The sequence below is a fragment of the Augochlora pura genome, chromosome 2 (genome assembly GCF_028453695.1).
Source record: "Augochlora pura isolate Apur16 chromosome 2, APUR_v2.2.1, whole genome shotgun sequence".
Classification (NCBI taxonomy): domain Eukaryota; kingdom Metazoa; phylum Arthropoda; class Insecta; order Hymenoptera; family Halictidae; genus Augochlora; species Augochlora pura.
Window position 1 is genome coordinate 20,204,198 of NC_135773.1, and position 20,359 is coordinate 20,224,556.

Here is a 20,359-nt window from a genome sequence, read left to right on the forward strand (position 1 = left end):
TGTGTAATTTTATGCATATGAAATTCAGTTTCGTGACTTGCATAACAGTTACACTTTCAACAATTTTTTAAATCCAAGATTTCGCGATATCTATAAAAATAATTTTGAAACGTATGACAATTTTAATGACGCTGCTCGGGGGCGAAGGTTTAAAAATAGCTGCAAATCTCGAGGTATTCCTCGCGTCTTGCTAGAAACGCGGACACTTTTTACCTCGCTTAAAGATCCGCGATCTAATTATAATTCAACAACCCTTTGAAGACTTTAGAGTTCAGCCCCATAAATCTAATAACCTCGCGAAAATAGGAAATTTATAATAAGCTAAAATAGGCTCTGCTATGAAAACAAGATCGTTGAATCGTAGAGAAAATGTTAAATCGAAGGAGAAATTTCAGCAGTCGCCACAAAGTGTCGGCAATTTCTCGCCAATAACGCTATTTGCGTCGCGGTTCGAGTTTTTAGCGTCGTGGTACGAACAAGAAGACGAGAGGAGGGCGGAAGGAGTTTTGATGGAAGAGGTCCGATGGCGAAAAACACGCGGCAGGGTGTATCCAAATGGGGGCAATTATAACTACGATCGATCGAGATTCTATCGCGCGACACGCCGCAAATCTTTCTTGCCTTACCGGACGGAGGAGAGCACCCTCGATTTTGAAGGGGACACAAAGGAGGTACAAAGGAGCCGTGCGGAACGATGCCTCTTCCATGTCGAGAGAGGCAACCTTTCACCGACGAAACCCGAGATAGATGGAACATTACAAGAGCGTGTTTGCCAAACCGGCGTCGCCCGTCGTCGTCGTCGTCGATAGCGCTGACGATCAAGGTATCATTAGCGGGAGAGACTTTTCTTCCCCATGTTCGACGTCCCGGAAACACTGTGCATTTCGATTTTCACCGGAATAGGATGACTCAGTGGTGCATTAGCGGGTATTAAAGATATCATCGGTACAACCTGATCGGAAACGAAACGAAACGAACGGACGACGAAGGAAAGTTCTTTGAGGATCCATTAAGTGTATTTCGAAATTGGATTCTCGTGGAACTGGATTCTTCCATCTGTGGTCGAGTCGACGGCGACTTTCTCGGAACAGATTAAATGCTCTTCGACACTTTGACTGCTGTCTCAACAACCTGAACGATTTCCTGCGATTTAAGTATTTTGTTTCGTCGAACTGAAATTGTAACATTAAATTCTCTTGCATCGTATACATTTTTAAAGATTCTCACAGTTTGTGAATCTTAACAGAAAGAAATTTTATTATATTAAATTTTAAATAGAAATTTTATTATATGAAATTTTATATAGAAATTTTATTATATTAAATTTTATATAGAAATTTTATTATATGAAATTTTAGATAGAAATTTTATTATATTAAATTTTAGATAGAAATTTTATTATATTAAATTTTAACTTCTTTCTTCTCAACTTATTTCTTCTTAACATTAATATCTGAAAGTGCAACGAAAGTTTAAACAGTTTGTTTTGTCCTTAAACGTTCACTTTTTATTCTACTTCGTATTGAGTAAAAACATCGATAACACAGTTTTTAAAATATCATCCGAGTTCTTTTCTGTTTTGTTATCTCTAATATATGTCAATTTTATTCCGAAGGACTTGTTGGAGCTAGTCTGAATTTATAAAACATTTTTAGACATTCTCACAGTTTGTGAATCTTAACAGAAAGAAATTTTATCACATTAAAGTTTAGATAGAAACTTTTATTATATTTATATGAGATCGCTTAGGAAGATATAATAGATTAACGTTCTCAGTTTTTAAAACCGTGCTAAATAACCTGAATGATTTGGAGACTAATTTTTCTAGTGTCGACTCGTTTCATCTGAACTTTATTATCGGAGAGTGCAACGATAGTTCAAACAGCTTGTTTTGTTCTTAAACGTTCACTTTTTGATATTCTTTTTATTCTAGTTCATATCAAGTGAAAACATCGATGACACAGTTTTTAAAATAGCATCCGAGTTTACTTCTATTTTGTTACTTATAATATATGTCAAAATTGTTCTAAAGGACCAGTGGGAGCTGAATTTTATTTATTTCTATTCCGTATAGAAATTTAACATAATCAAACGTTTACTATAATATCTCTAATATTTTCATAAATCGATCAAAAATACAATAATTATTAGTAGTTCATATAATGGATATACACGAAATGACATTTTAATTGCACAAGTTACTGCAAACACAGTGCTACAGATAGAGAACATAATGCTCTGCTACAGCGCACGGTTCATTAGAAGTGGACGCGCGTTGCTGAACGTGATTTTTATGACGCATCCGTCCATTGCATGTTGGATTCGACTCGCTAGAAGTATCGGCGGCAGCTATTTGTCGTCTATCGATCACGGAATCCTGTTTATTTCCACTTTAACCGGAATTGGATGATGCTCGGAGATGCGCACCGGGAATCGACGCGGCTATTACCGATATCGAAATGTTGCACAATCAAAAAGATGTTTGCTCGAGTAAGCGTAAAAGCAAAATGCGAAATGAAATGTTCTTACACGCGTTCTGCCATCCAATAATTGAAATTAAATCGTTGTCGGGCACACACGTGGTGCTCTACCAGATTCTTTGGTTATTTGCCTGAATATTGCTCGCGGCTTCTGCTTCGTCATCGATTTTATTACTTTTCACGAGATTTACCATCGAACAGATAATTTATGCGAATTGCTGAGCAAACAGAAAACAATGCGTAGAGTAAATATATTAATAGAGTAATGTGTAATGAGTAGAATGTGAATTTTATGCCGTTTGAAATAAGAGGAATGATACAAGAATTGACGACTATTAACCCCTTGGACTGCTATTCCTTTCAAGCTGCGTTGATTAGCATTTATTTATCCGTAATATTTTCCCTAATTGGGCCAGGCAATTTTTGTTTCGTTTATTATCTTTATGCGCTTTCTTTTCTAGACTTTGATATGAGAAGAATTTACTTTATATTTCGATATAATGGAAATGAATAATAATATTTATTACATCCCGCATGAAATCTGTAACACGAGTCTGACTCGTTATTATAGTGCAAGGGGTTAAATTGTTACTTTCGTTATACTAACATTAAGAAAAGAAAGTTTTAAGTTGCTATCGGATGGTTATAGCAGATGCGGATAATTATTATTTTGCATAAAAATCAGCCATCTATCGATAACATTGCGACGACGATACGTATTTTAATTTTCTGAGGAAAATACTTAAAATAATCCTTGTCCTGAACAAATACATTCGAATTGTATAAAATGTTAATCTTGCGTAAAGATCTGCAATCCATTATACTAATTATAAACGTAAGTATTATGGTAGCATATAATTACTTTAGCATTGAATATATTGTAACTTCCAATTGATTACACATTTCTCGAAAGCGGTCAGTTAACAGAATAATGAAATTATTATTTCCCAGCGCAGGAGATAGTGAGTAGATGTGAAATTGTTGTTATTACATAAAATGTGTGAGTGTGAATTATTTTTACCACTTAGAGTGTGTGAATATGAATTATTTTTACTACTTAAAGTGTGTGAATACGAATTACTTTTACCACGTAAAGTGTCTGACTATGAATTACTGTTACTACTTAAAGTGTGTGAATATAAATTACTTTTACTAATTAAAGTGTGTCAATATGAATTATTTTTACTAATTAAAGTGTGTGAATATGAATTGTTTTTACCACTTAAAGCGTGTGAATATAAATTATTTTTGTTACTTAAAGTGTACGAGTATGAATCATTTATATCGAATAAATTGTCACGTGTACGATTATTAGCAGTATCGTTCAAAAGAGACAAGGGGTTGTGGAGTATAGGGTTATTTTTACTATAAGTTGGTATAGTTGAATAATCGAATGATGCGAGAGGAGTGAGAATCGATTCATCGAATAATTGAAGGACGTGCGAGACGTGAAAGGCAATTCGAAATTTATAGCTCTATCAAATTACTGTGTGGAAATATTGTGTGTGTAAATTTGAGTTATTAGTGTTTAATAGTGTGTTTAGTAATTTAATAAAACATTATTATCAAAAGAGAGAAAGAGGCAGAAAAAGGGGAAGAGAAAAAGAGAGAGAGAAAGAGGAAGAGAAAGATAGAACGAGGAAAAGACTGTCACGAAATTAGTCATATTTGATATTGTTCTAAAACGCCGCACGCGATTTTAAGGTGAATCAGCTTCGACCCCATGCTTCTATTTTATCACCCCTTTCTGCGAGCAGCTTTTTATACCACGCAAACGATGACATTGTAACCTTTTCTCTCTCCGCCTCTTTCGCGTTCTGTGCGCGTGTATATGTGTACGTTAGCTCCAGGTACACATAAATCAATTAAGAGCGTTGAAATCATAATTTAATTACATTTATATCTACATGCCGCCGATCAACTCGCGAGCCCCTCTATCCGTCAATTGATTAATACGGGCCGCTAATGAAAATAGATAAGTGATTCGAGTGGTATTAATTGATTTACGAGTTCTAGGTCCCAGCGACGGGATCAATTAATACCACCACCGTTGCAACGGATACTTCCGTACCGTATTCACGCGTCATATGCTATCTGCCACGCTATTCTACTACGAACGTACACATTTGGAATACACTTTTCGCGGGGAACTCGAGAAAAGTTCGTATTATTTTAACGAACTCGACACATTCGTGCCCATAATTATGAAAGTGATCTAAGTCATTTCTCGTTTCAACATATTTAATGAATTGCATTTGCAGAAATTAAAATATGTTTTTACATTATGCGATTTTTTTATCTAGAATTTTATTAGTCTTGATTAATGGAAATTTATTATGAATATGAAATTTTCAAGTTATGTATGTATAATTTCTTTAAATTTTTGACTTATACCACTTTCATAATTAACGCTAAATGAATTCCATATAATGTTGAAATTACAACCATCATCTAAAGGTTCATTTTTGACGATATCGTAAAAATTACATCGAATAAATTTAGTTTAAAATAACGTGGTGTAAAATAACTGATAAACTCATTTTTTTTTTAAATTTTGACTTAGACCACTACCATAATTATGAGCACATTTATCATGTTCAGTCTCTCGACATTTTCTCCAATATTTTCCGTCGCTTTCTCGGCTCGACTTTTTACAATTCAACGCGGCTCGTATTTGTCAGGGAACTCACCTTTTTTCATTCCTATGCGCATGTAACAAAAATATTCGTGCGATAGCAAATACGATGGCTGAACAAATTTCTCGAATAGGAAAATAAAAGTTGCTTTCCGTGTAAACGAAATGTCGTGGCTGTTCGTCGAGAACTGTTGAAACAGCTTTACCACGCGCGATGAATTGTATAAATATTAGTAAAATAGATTCGAAATTGGCATACTTGACTTTCTAGATCTTGGGCTAAAGGATTCATTCTTTTACAGATCATGGTCGCCATATTCGACTCGAAGCTAATTCTTCCGCAGACGACGCTCACCTTTTTACATTTCGGATTAATCCTCTTATAAAGCCGTCTCTTTACAAATAAAATAATCCTTTCGCAGAGTCGTCTTTTCACAAATAAAATAATCCTTTCCCAGGTCTTAATCGCATTTCTGAAAATAGACTTCAGCCTTTCGCAAATCAAATTCAATTGCTTGTAATTATTTAAAATGAAATTTCTCTTGTTTTATATAAATTCATATTGAATGTAAAAATTGAATAAAATCAACTTTCATTTGTAGAAGAGTTATATTTATTCGCAAAAAGACGAATTCGCTTCGCGTAATGATGAGTAAGTCCTGCAAAGAGGTTAACTTTATTCGCAAAAAGACGAACGCGATTTACGAAAGGATTAATACGGAGCACGAGAAGTTAAATAAGTTTCGAGAACAAAAAAGGTAAATATGATTTATAGAAGAATTAAATTGTAGTGCAATTGAATTGTATTTTCTGTATTAATCCTTTAACGAAGTCCGCGAACGTATTATATTCGTATCATCCGTAACTTCTCGCGATGCCATTATAAATTCCCCGGGATTCGATTTAAATGCAACTTCATTAAAGCACGAATTTCGCTCGACTCCCGCCGATATTTTATTAGTCAGCGATCGCGAATAATTCTCCATAAATATCCGCAGTTTAATCACCGATAACTGTACAATTTGTCAGCCGCGGCGTTATCAATATTATTTATTAACAACTAACATTGACTTCCGAGCGCAGTTTTGTTCGTACACGGAAATCGATTCGACAAATTCGACGATTTCTTAAAAACCCCGTAGTAATTTCGCTAGAACTGTTAACGATCCCACATTGTTCGCCGTTTTAATGGGAACAATTTGTTGTTCGATCGTACCACCGGCTGAGGGCACGACACGATTATGCAGATGCATGGCAAACATGCTCAAAAGCTACCTAATCGTAATGCTATTAAGTGATTATCAGGTATCTGCCAATGTGAATCAGAGGATGTCTGTTTCGATCGGTGAAAGCTGATGTCGCCTCGAGAGAGAATCCAGTCGGTGTGACTCCCTGACTCGGCACACCCGGTATTCCAACGCTAAATCTGTTCAGTGATCGAAACGCTCGCTTCTATTTTTAGAATAACAAACGATTGATTTCCGCGAGACGAGGCGAGAATCAAACGCGAAATCGAGCGAACCCTGTTTAACGGCACAGAAACAATGAAAATTTAACACGGTTAATTATCCGATGAACGAGCGTTACATGTACTTCTGTAAAAGGAGCGTTTATGGTACCTTTCACCACATTGTAATTTATATAGTAGTTCTATTGTATAATTATAGAAGGTCTTTCATACGCAGTTTTGTAAAAATCTAACGATTCGATTAAGTTTTTACGCGATATTAGATTTATGTACTTTTGAAGTCATAATAAAAAACAAACATACGAAAGTTGAATAAAACAATTTTTGTCAATGCTATAAATAGATTGTAGACTTTGTGCATTTATAGCAGAACAATGTCGCTATCTTCTTTATCTAATTCTATCATAGTTATTAAAAGAAGAAATATATCTCTAAGTCAAATTTTCCACAGTTGACTTAAGATAATAAAGTAATATATATAAAAATCACAAAAGTTGCAATTTCGATACGTCGAATTAATAAACGAAGAACTAAAAAGTGTTTAAAATAGAAGCAAAAACAGCTATATGTAAATTAAAAAGAGTAATCTCAACGTTAGAAATCAAAGTTACGTTTAATATCAGAATGACCATACTTATACTAGAATGATCATATTTATACTAGAATGATCATACTTATACTACCATGATCACACTTATACTAGAATGATCATACTTATACTAGCATGGTCATACTTATACTACCATGATCACACTTATACTAGAATGATCATACTTATACTAGCATGATCATACGTATAGTAAAATGATCATACTTATACTAGAATGATCATACTTATACTAGCATGATCATACATATACTTGCATGATCATACTTATACTAGCACGATCATACATATAGTTGCATGATCATACTTATGCTAGCATGATCATACATATACTAGTATGATCATACTTATACTAGCATGATCATACTTATATCAAAATGTGAAAGCTACATTTCATCCACGCGCAAGAAACGTTTCTAACGAAAAGTAACAAAGGAACGTTTCATATCAGCGAAACGGGAACACATTTTGTTCGAAATGAAAATCAGATTACGCTGGCTCGAACGCAAAAAAATAGAGCGCGCGTTTCGAATTGCAACGCTGCATTCTGTAATCCACTGCAATATAGCTGCGATATCTAATAATACGTGCCCCGTTGTAACCGAATAACGAAGCAAACGAGATTCGATGTAATTGCCGCGCCTGAATTGCGACGTGATTCACATTAATCTATCGCATCGATATTCCGGTATTGTAAACGAGACTTATTGCGTGTCGGACGATATAAATCGCGGGCTATCGATCTTAGCAACGATAAAAGAGATTTAATGGACTCTATAATTTAGTATCGAATGTAATAAGTCGTTTCGCGTGATATCGACCGTATTCGAGCCGGCCGAATGAATTCTATAAATATAAACCCTAGTAACATTTACAGACAACACTGCGATATCAGTCGATGGCGGAGACCCTAACCTTGCTGCCATAGTAATACAGAAGCATACTTATTGATTGAACTAGTGGATAATAGAAATTAACACCGACAAATGCGACCATATATCATATTTAAAAATAGGCTTATGGGGCCTGAGCCAGATCATTCTCATTTGAGAAGCGATCGTTCTTTGTCTTGAACAAAGTACAAGTTACTTTACTTTAACCCTTGTAAATCGGGTACAAAAGTAACTATTTCTATTTTGTCTTCAGTATTTTTTAATAATTTTCAACAAAATATCGCAAAACCGCTTTCGATCTCTCTCCTATTCTTTGTACACTTTTACGTTAATTAATCCATTCGCAAGCAATTAGTTAAGTATTTATAAGATTAGTTACTGGAATACTTAATATAAATACTCTGAAACGATACGAATATGTACGTAAAATATTTTCAATAATTAAGCTTGAAATATTCTGGACACTTTGGTTGCCAAGACACGTGTAACAAAAATTAAAACAGTCGCACAGTGCAACCTACTGTCGACAAAAGTCGTGAAATTGTTGAACAATTTTAACCTTATAGAGAATTAGATTCGATTAAATATAATTCTAGTAATTGTTCAGTAATTGTTGATTACTGTTAAATAGTGTTCATCATATCCTAGACACAGGAAATTTGAACAGAACCACGTATAATTTGAGTTTAAGAAACTTCCTTTCTGTTGAAAAAATTACTGAAAATAAAAACGACTCGAAATATCTCGTAGTTCTGAATAAGTAATTCTAAATAATTTGTTTCTGCGACGAATTACTACCCCCGACGTTACTATTCTCTTCATACAAAAATCCATACATCAAAAAAAGGATGTCGAGAAAACTCAGTCAAAATTTCTCTAAAATTGAACACTATCCGTAGTCCATAAAAATGAATATAACTTTAAATGCTAATTTTATATTCACGTATCATGGTTTCGAGAATCGTGAGAGTCGCGATGGTCGTCCGCATTGTTGTCAAAAATTTTTCAATTCGCGCCGTGGACCGGTTTCGCGGATAGATAAAGAGTGGCTTGCCAAGGCCTAGCATCAGGGCACTTACCACCATGTCAGAGCCACTCTTGGAGGCGTCGCTGACAGCGGAGGGGCTCCTTTCGACAACGAGGCCTCCGGGCACCGGCGTGGAGGTCGGTGTTGGCGTCGGTGTTGGTGTCGGTGTCGGTGTTGCCGCCGATGTGGTGCTGGCTGGCTGGCTGGACTTCGGTGTAGGCGCCGGTGTAGCAACAGACGACACTGAGACCAATTGGTCCTTGTCGGAGCTGGCCTGGCTGGTTGTCGCCCCGACAACGCCGCCGATGATGGACACACCTGCTCCCGCGGCCGCTGTCGAACTCGAATCTCCGGACAATTCATCCGTCGGCAAAGAACCCCCAATGTCTGCGGCGCACGGAATAAGAAAGGAGAGAGTGTAATCATCCTTTCCCGGGTGTCTTTCAACGGGGGCTGAATGGGGAATCTCTATTGGATAATGTTTGAGTAGCTGGTCCGCGGAGACGGGGTATGGCGGACGGGGGACGCAGGGGATTGTTCCTGGTTAATTAACGCTCTTATGGGCGGGCCTTGTTAATGGGCTACCACGTGCCGGTGACTATAGACGCGCGGCTATTTTCCCTCGAATTAAAGTTCCGGCTGACATTGTTGGATCATGTTCAAAATATTGGCTTGGAAGCGTGATTTTAATTTTGATTGAAATTTCACACGTAATAATTGCCTAGTTGTTATCTCTCAGAAACCATTTGCTAGCTTTCATTTAATCACGTTGTCCAATTATTTACTTATTCGTTCCATATAAGTAATAAAGTGATCAAGTTTTTGAAACTATAGACCGTCAAGTTAACAAGAATAAACGTTTATAATTTAATAGTATAAGAGAACATATTAGAGATATTCTATATTAAGCTTTATCGTAATATATTCGGTGCAGCAAACTTTGTTTCAATTTTCAAACTGCAAGAAAATAAATTACGTCGATCATCCTGTTTTTATTTAACTAAACACTTGATTTTAAGTCTGGTCGATACATTATACTAACCTAACGTTATTCATCCTTTTTACATGAAAATTTTCTTATTAAGATTTTTCTTATTTTTAATTTCTCCCTTATTTACATACCATTACTGTATCGTATGTATTAATAAAATTGTTTTCCGTAGCAAGCTATTAATAAAATAATAATAAAACGAAGAGCAGTATTTCAAAATATCTCCTACATTTACGACATTGAAACGTGAGGTAAAATTTCTCAACTTGTTTTTAAGAAAATAATTTTCTATCAGAAAATCGTTACCTCGAAAATTATACACAATTACTTATAAAATGTGCACGTTGCATTAGAAAATTAATAGCATTAAAAACGTACCAGCAGAATCACAAAGTAAGTGGAAAAAAACAAATACTTGTCAGCGAATTTTTAAACGAATTCAAATGAAACATGTTCCATCGAACTACTATACGTTGAATACAGTGGCAATTATACTTTCGCAGGATCGAAGTTTAATTTAATACCGTTGATTCCCTTGTTCCAGGCTGCTTCCGCAAATTTGTAGTTTGTTTGCACCTGCATTAAAACTAATCTAGTTTCGCAGTTGCCGCGTGTGATACTTCTGCGCCGCGAAAGTTATTCGAAACTTCTGAAAGCCCTGGAGTTTACGTTCGTCGATCCTTCGCTCGACAGAATTATATTTGCTTTGTTAGAAACTTTTGTCGTTCTTCTTTTTCTGCGCCGCATGACATCATGCTCGCAACGCGGTTGAATATTTTTCTGATTTCATTACTATTTTATCTCCATTCGTCATTAATTTCGCTTGCCAATAAATCTCATTTTTATGGGAACTTTTATTTCAATCTGAAATTGTATTATTACTCGTCGATACTAGTTGCGTGAATAAAATTTTAACTTGACAATCATTCGACGTCAGATTTGATAAAAATATATAACACAGTGTAACCGGTTGAGGTGCGAGAATTTTCCTATAGTCGATTTAAATGGCTGATTCTTTTCCGGTTACACGCTTCTTGCAATGGCATATTAGGTTAAAAAGTCTGAAAATATTTTGAAACTAAAATTCTGATACTATAGAGATATTATAAAAATATAGTAGTTGCGTTTCGTTTTTTATAATAAAAGATTTAAATTATCAAAAGTGCATCGTGATTGATCACATTCTTTTCAAAAACCAAAGACGTCCTACAACTGTCCCCTTAATTACATCAAAGGGTTAACATTTTAATAAAAATGCATTTCTTTTTCTGAAAAATGTTGTAACAGGATTATTAAATTCTTCTGTCGTTTCTATCGTTTTTTAACTCATGTACTCATTTCTACCATAAATACACAATATCCGCGGCCTGCCTATTACTATTAGAACAACGTTCACGCAGGTGAAACTTCACTAACGACGACTTACACTTCGCTAACGATGATTTACGCTTCGCTAAAGACCAGCTTACAAGGATGGTCAAATATCGGGAATTTGGTAACTTAAAAGGCCGTTTCTCCCCATCTAAGATATTTTCGCGTTATGAATTAGGAAGGTGATATAGGGTAATTTTCTAGGGCGACTGTAGGCGCCAAGATAAGGATGATGAATTTACGCGGTATACAGACAGAATTTAAATTACCTTGGGCGCTTCTTGCTACGACCAACTCCACCAGACCGCGTGCCTTCTGAAGAATCGAGATTGCCTGCTCATGAGAGATATTCGAGTCTAGCGGCTGGCCATCTATCGCCAATATCTGATCTCCCTCTACCAATCGGCCATCACTGAAACATAGAACGGTCGCGGCTTTAATGAGAATGGATCGCCCTGCTTTATTGCCGTCGAATCAACGAGTTAAAAGAACACGAATGATAACTAATAACGAAGCATTAGTAGCGTCTCTATAGTTCTCTCTCAGAAAGGGAAATATATTATGAATCACTGCTATAAGGGGAACAAGATAACTTGGTCACTACTTCGAATAAATAATCTACTTGCCTTTCGTTATCATATTGTTTGGTTTGAGGGGGCAAAAATTATTGGTGATGGGAGAAATATTTTTTTCAGGAATGCATCTTTTGTGATTTTAATTTCGTCAGTTTTCTTGAAATGGGAGTCCATGTATATCTTTATCATTGCAATGTAATATCTGATATCAAGAAATGACATGTAATACCATAATCTCTTTGTGAATATGGACAGAAAAATTTTAAACATCGACGATCTTAAAATGACGAAGAATATCACCGGGAAACAAATTTTCTGTTTATCGTGATTAAACTACGCATTTTTATTACTATTTCTTACTACTTTTATTACTATTTATTACTATTTCTATTACTATCCTTTAATTAGCTTTTTCGTAATTCTATTTTTCGTAGAATGACTCAAAGTCATTAAAAGATACTTAGACACTCCTTCACGCTATCGCGAACCAATAAAATATTGGAAGTGGTCAACTTATTTTGGTCACCCAGTGTATATTTTTAAATGAAATCTGTCAACGGCGTTGTGACATGAAAGTCAATACTGCCCAGTTATAAATGAATTGGAACACAACATTTCCTAACATCATTTATCAAGATGGATTAATGTGCCACGCTCATTAAATAATCTTAGTACGTTTGATTTTTGAGAATATGAACGTGAAATTATTTATTCCATACTAGAGATGAATCTCCCTTTGCATTAACTTTTCCAATAAATGAATAAACATTTTTCCATAAATAAACAGACATTTCCCCATAGTGAAAGGTCCGTAATTTTTTCTCTAACAGAAATTTAAAAGATAATTTCGCAAAAATTGTAATATTTTCATCACAATATTGTTCTCTCAACTTTTAGATTCTCTAATATTAATTATCAGTTTTTGCAATGGTATCCAGGTCTTTCGATCGGACAAATGTCGATAAAAAATCCAAACTATGAAGCAAATAGTAATTACTCATCGAGGATTGGAGAATTCGACTCAGCCGTTTACAGCAATACATTCCGCAGCTGTCAGACTCCGTTAACCGCAATAATAGGAGACCGTCGCGATTAAACATCTCACATTTACATAATAACATTTCAGTCGGCGCGGAATGCAAATTGATTATAAATTGATGGAACACGGACGTTAGAACGCGGAACATACCGTGTCCGAATTAACAATCCGAGTGCGAACACAGGGTAACCACTAGAACTAGAATTATCTGAAGCATCGCTGTCCGCGAATAAGTATTAATTACCCGATCTATCGTATATTGTTAATACGACATCAGACGAGAAAGCATAACGATTATTAACCCTTTGCACTCGAATGGCGACTCTGCGGCGCCATTAAAATTGTTGCGATACAGTCCAAAATTATTTCTATAAATATTGCCAAAGATTTAAAAAATTGTTGAAAGTTTAACTATTATATTAGTCACGAGACACAATGCCATGTGCTTAAAATGAATTTTGTTATATAAAATAGAAATACTGGAAGCCAGGTAGATTATCTTAGATTTCCAGTTGAAATGGCTTCGATTGCAAACGGTTAACATTTTGTTAATTGTGCTAGATACGATTATACTTAATTTCATTAGCTGCATTAATTACACGTGTAATCGTGTATTTCGCAACACGCGCACCCGTGTACCTGTGTATATTAGTAGGTAAGTACAGGGGTTAATGCACGGTCGGTATATTAACTACAGGTGCGCCCGTGTGTATACAATGCACGTCCAAGACCGACGACCCTATGCTGAACAGCGTGATTCGGTGCGCGGTTCGGGCTTCGTCGGTCGGAACCGGACAGTTTCAAAAGCAAAGGGGTACCAGCACAGTACTAGCAATATTAGGGAATAGGGAAAGGTGGGAGGTTCGATTCAGCGTATCCGAATCCCAACGTAATAGAACGCGTTTTTCTAGCCTTTTATTAGAAACTTTAATACTGATTATGTAGGAATATATTTCATAATAAGTTTGTTCAAAATTAGGAAAACTATGGATTGAAATAGCTAACAGAAAAATACTGAAACTGAGAACACGACTATTCGACAACTTTTAGGCTTCTTTACCCTTCGACTTTAAGAACAACTCTACCCTTTCAACAGACGAAAACCTTTAGCCGATTTCCATTGTTTAAACTATTGCCATCGCAAAGGCGGAAGCCACTCGCTTTGTTTGACGTCGCGCCTCTAGGACCCTACAATGTCCTTAAAAGCTACATTGTCCTTATATTACACTGATTCGCCTTACATACGATACTATAATTATCTCAATTGTCTGGTCCCAAAACTGAGTATCACTGGATGCAGCTTTACAAGTTCTCTCACTGTTCCAAATCTCATCAAAAAGGGAGCATCATCCCTGGAAACCTCTCTTGCTTAGTTTCTTTTGCAAGGTAGACAACCAGGATGAAATAGCATTGCTGCGAGAATTTCAAACGCGTTTATCGAATCGACAGTCACGTGATATTAGAAATCAATCCATTCACTTAAAAGCTGGCAGGTGCCCAGTTCAGATTCAAGCTACGAAGCTATGAAGATATGAGGATATCAAGTTATGAAGTTATCAAGTTATGAAGCTATGAAACTATCAAGCTATAAAGTTATCAAGCTATGAAGCTATGAAGCTATGAAGATATGAGGATATCAAATTCTAAAGTCATCAAGCTATGAAGCTATTAAATTATGAAGCTATGAAACTATCAAGCTATAAAGTTATCAAGCTATGAAGCTATGAAGCTATGAAGCTATTAATTTATCAAGCTTTAAAGCTATCGAGCTATGAAGCTATCAAGCTATGAATTTATCAAGCTATGACTCTATCAAGCTATGAATCTATCAAGCTTTAAAGCTACCAAGCTATGAATCCACCAAGCTATGAATCCATCAAGCTATGACTCTATCAAGCTATGAATCCATCAAGCTATGACTCTATCAAGCTATGACTCTATCAAGCTATGACTCTATCAAGCTATGACTCTATCAAGCTGTGACTCTATCAAGCTGTGACTCTATCAAGCGATCACTCTATCAAGCGATTACTCTATCAAGCTATGACTCTATCAAACTATGACTCTATCAAGCTATGAATCTATCAATCTATGACTCTATAAAGCTTTAAAGCTACCAAGCTATGAATCCATCAAGCTATCACTCTATCAAGCTATGAATCCATCAAGCTGTCACTCTATCAAGCTATGAATCTATCAAGCTATGAATCTATCAAGCTTTCAAGCTATTATTGAAACAGTTTAATTATAACGATGTAGTTGAATAGTTAATTTGTTGGATGAACAAAATATATATTTTCGAGCTCCGCTCTTTGTCGTATTTGTACATGTATATTTTCAAGAAATGTGTTCGCTATTCTCTTTTCATTACAGAGATGACAGGAAAAACCAGTGGAAAGACACGCTATTTGTCATCCATTAAAGGCGATCCATTAAAATGAGAGGGTCCTCGTACGTAGGTCGTGAGATACGAGTGTCACAGAGCCGACCGTAATCTGTCAAAAGTCCAGGAAGCTGAGGCACCGGGAACCAGCCAGGGCAAGAAACGAATACTATTTTTGAATCAGCTCCAACTATCCCCGTCGGTTCGCACAGGTGGCTCGTTATTAACGTGCTATCGGCTCCGCAGGACATTCTCGTCATATTTGAATGGCGAATGAATTTTTAACGAGGTCAAATTGCTACGAACCCGTTACATTCTATGCGAACAAAATTTCAAGTTCCACAGAGGCAACGGAATCGCGTCGAATAGAATTTATCCGTCGTTCAATAGGTCCGCGTGAATTGTGTTCCTGTAGCAGCTAACACGGTATCAACTTTTTCCATTTCGCTTGTAACATTTTCTATGAAGTGGCGAATATGGTTAGAGAGTAAGAATAACATAACATAAGAATTTAAATAGAAAAAAGAAGAATTCCGCGATAGTTTTGTAATTTAGTATAATGTGGACAGATCGAAAGCAGAAATACTTTAAGTCAATCAATGTTTAACGAAGTTCATTTCTGGATAACGAGGGGTGAATTAAAAAGTTTAGTAAAATACGATGACGTAAAAAATTGTTAAAACTCTTTTATACGAGTTACTTTTGAGCTTAATTCAAGGTTCATTTCGAATAAAGAGATGAAAAGAAACATTAACTTAAATATAACTTAATGATATTAAATAAAGCTAACTAAACGTTGACTTACACCACTGTTGCTTTCACCGGCTCATATGAAAAAAGAAAAATGTAACGATATTCGCGAACATAAGATCCTCTTCTTTGAAACAGCAGACAACTTTATTAAAAATTGATTTACTAGAAATAGAATTTCTCGATCGAAGATCAGTGAAGTAAATTTATTAGGACAGACAATTTCGAGGAAAGAATGAAATTCTATAACGAAGCGTTCAACGTTGTAATTTAGTAAAATCAGGGACACTCCGAATAAAAGCTCTCCCGAATCTTTCTCCCTGAAGCTACTGTATCGATCGCTCATCGAATAAGCGATCAAATACTTCGGAACGGTAATGCACTTACCAAATCACTGATTTCTCGAATCACACGGTTGGGGAATCGCCAATAGAGAATTAGCAAACCCGTGGAAGCGGGAAATTGGACACAGCGCCGTACATAAAGAGGGCATCGAACGCGTTCGAAATCGGTGACGATTCCGTTCCATGACTAATACTATTCCGCTTGGTAATACTAAAACGAACGAGCGTTGGTTCACAGCGCAGATATATTCTACGGTTTTTAAATATTCCCGAGAAAATAGGAAAAAAATCCAAAACTTATAAAAATTGAAATATTGAACTTATTCATTGCTAAGAATGTTCAGTGGAAACTTATAACTTTAAATAATGGATAAGTCAATAATTATAAAATATGAAATGTGAAGTAGGTCGTTTGATCGATTGCATATTAATGATAATTTGAACCGTATATTAAAAATATCTCGTCCTTATTTTTCTTATTTTAAAATATCGCGACATTTTATTAAAATTTCAGTTATTATATTCCTCGCGAAGCGTCATAACTTCGGATGATAAACTTTGAAGATGTGAAAAATTGAGGAATAAGTATTTCGAGGTACTGGATTCTTGTTTCCTCAGAAAAATGTTCCAAAAACCTCGTGCTAAAATGTCCCTCGAAGTGGCCGATGCGCGTGCGACCGTTTCGCGCAATATTTTCCAGAATGTTGTCTTCCCGAAATAATCGCGCGTCGATTTATCGGTCGCGCGGGACCGCTTTAAGCGTTCCACGGAGGGTGAAAGCCGTAACCCGGACGAAAGGGGGGGTAGTATTTAGCGGTCCGATAGCGGTTGCGTTACCTAATTTCCGGCAAAGCGAATCCCGCCGGTTTCCGCTGCCGCGGCAGCGATACTGCGCCGTGAGCCGGTGGTAATCTATGTGCCGAATTTTCCCGGATCAAAGGCGCGCGACAAACTCCCGACATTATTCCTGTTGACGCGGCGTGCCAGATCGCGCGCCCTCAGAAATACGGTCGCCGTATGCGGATCCCGCAGCGACGGCCGACAACGGGAGGCCACGACGGGTTCCGCGCCGGAAATTCACACGTGCCCGAGCTGCGTGTGACCCACAATGACCCATCAGCGACCCATTTTCACCTACTGCGAGCGAGCGACCCGATCGTCCATTGACGGTCCACTTAGGTCCATTCGGGTCACCGGGAATGATGCTAATCTCGAACCGTGATACGTTCGGTGACCAAAGACGGACTATTATCAACGCTTGCACAGTAGGTCACGAACCCGCTCGCTCCGTGACAAAAATCCTTTTTCCAAGTTTAGCCCTTTGCGGACGGCCGTTTGCGAAAACCGGCGACCCAGCGTATGTAGTATATAAAGCTTGGGTCTGCGTATGACGAAAGTGCTTAAACGTGAGACCTACTTTTTATTTTAGATCATAATTTTCGATTAAAGGCCCCTTTATCGAAGACAAAGTCACGTTGAATGAAATTACGAGAACATTTTAATTTCGACGAAATTCTGACGAGAAATTGAGTGAACTGATTTTGAACGTTTTATTTTAAATAAAGCTTTTATTTTCGGAAGAAAAGAGCGGGTACTTATTCAAGGACCTGATATAGATTAGTAATATAATATATAATATTATTAAAAGATAGATGATATATAAATAGAATTATATATATAAATAGAATTTCTGTAGAATAGATATATAAATAGAATTTCTCGATCGAAGATCAGTGAAGTAAATTTATTAGGACAGACAATTTCGAGCAAAGAATGAAATTCTATAACGAAGCGTTCAACGTTGTAATTTAGTAAAATCAGGGACACTCCGAATAAAAGCTTTTTATTAATTTCTTCTAAATCGAAATAAAGTTGAATTCTTCTGTTATCAAAGTCTAGAAACGGAACTAAAAATATTAAGGAGAACCGATTAACCCTTTGCACTCGAATCCACCACTAAAATTATTCCATTACGTTCGAAAATAAATTTTACAACAGTTTAGATTTAAAAAAATCATTAAGTAATAAAACTGTTGCCACGAGTCGCAAAAATTAATTTCCTATCCATAAAAGTGCACTTTATTGCATACTATAGAAGTACTATATATCAGGAAAATTATATCACATTTACAGTTAAAATGGCTTCGAGCGCAAAGGGTTAAGAACCGCTAAGAAATCTACAAGACATCTCGAAGACGAAGATTCTAATATTACATCGACGAAATCAATGACACTGTTCCGTAGGCAATTTTTAACCTGAACACAGACAAGCCCCGGTATGCATAAACAAACGAATTCGTCTCCGATATTCGAGCGGTCCAGCTTCGAAAGAAACACGTCATGAATTTTGTAAGCGGCGTCTCGGGTTTTTTCTCCGTTTTTCACGTGCCGCTCGCGGGGAACTCCGTGGCATCAGAGCGAAAGCTTTCCCGAGGCACTCGGCAGCGTCCCAAGCTCCTATCGGATTTATTAGCTTTGCATTGGAGATTCGCGCGGAATTGAAAACCGTAATGTTTAAATAATATGATACCCCCGATGGGGGAATTATGTTAGTATCGCGCGCGCGCGCGTTTCACGATGCGCTTTACGGATTTCGAAGCGCGCGCTGCCGAGCGATATAGAATTCTTCAGAGCCTTGCTTAGCCGTTAACAACGCCGTTGTTGCTCTAGAAACGCGTAGAAAGTTACGGAAGTCTGGGAAACGCGGCGCAGAAGTTACAGTTTCGAATCCTTCAACTTTCCCGTGTAGCATCGTGCGCGCCGCTGTTCCAGAAATCCCGACAACTTTCAGCAACCGTGTTACCGGCGCACCGGCGGTATTTAAATCTAGCTTAGGCCATTTTTGCAACACGCGCGCCAGCGGAATTTCCGACGGAAACCCCTCCGGCTGGCATTGGATAACGCTTTTGTGAATGTTTGTGCCGCTGCGTCGGGAAGCTGATTACACCGAACCGGTGATCAGATTAGAATTGTTCTGAGAACTGATGAATGTATTTCTCCGAAACGTTAAGTATAATTTATGAATAGATTTGATGGTGCTGTCTACAGTTGGATCATTATATTATTATATAACTAATTTATTCAAGTCAGGAATTCGAAATCGCCACTCGCAAATTACTCGAGGAGTCTTCTAAGGAATTCTTTTATTCGTTAATTGATTATTTACGTAAATTTTCTTTCACATATTTCGAACATGAGACACAAATTTGTATGAAATACAGGACATTAATTTCTCTATCACAATTGAAGAATAACATTATTATTTTACATACTACCATTCAGAAGTTTAATTATATACACCTTCGAAAAATTTAAAGAATGACGGAATAACTCGATACTAGATTTATTAACCCTTTGCACTCGAACACATTTTAAGCTTAGATTCAAAATTGCTATTTTGACCAGCTGTAGTATGATACTTAGTATAATTTGCTATATGAGATTGAATCTTGTGACTTGTAAAACTGTTATACTTTTAACCGAAGGGTATTTAATAATGTCAACATTATTTTGTTTATTATATAACAATTTTCATTGGCGCTTCAGAGGCGCCACTCGAGTGCAAATGGTGAAAACGAAATTGATCTACTGGCGAAGACAATTTAAAAATTAATTTTTAGCATTATAAACGCGCGAATTGCAAACTAAATTCTAAATAAATAGCGCATCATGCTATCGAAAATGTTAAGATTTTTTGACGTAAAGAACAAGCATCTCCTCGTCGTGCATTTTAAAAACAATATTCTCTTAGGAATTCGAAATTATAATTAGGCTCGTCGACGTCCTGTCATTTCGC

The 20,359-nt window shown here is 36.5% G+C and overlaps 1 protein-coding gene across 4 annotated transcripts in view; it reads right to left on the reverse strand.

Moving 5' to 3' along the window:
- LOC144478441 (multiple PDZ domain protein) overlaps window positions 1-20,359 on the reverse strand; it is a 186,037-nt gene that overhangs the window by 111,748 nt on the left and 53,930 nt on the right. For all 4 annotated transcript variants that reach the window (XM_078196316.1, XM_078196315.1, XM_078196313.1 and 1 more), the window contains 2 exons: window positions 11,742-11,884; window positions 9,163-9,497 (listed from right to left, as the gene is read on the reverse strand). In XM_078196316.1, the coding sequence (XP_078052442.1) occupies window positions 9,163-9,497; window positions 11,742-11,884 (478 nt within the window). The remainder of the gene's footprint in view (window positions 1-9,162; window positions 9,498-11,741; window positions 11,885-20,359) is intronic.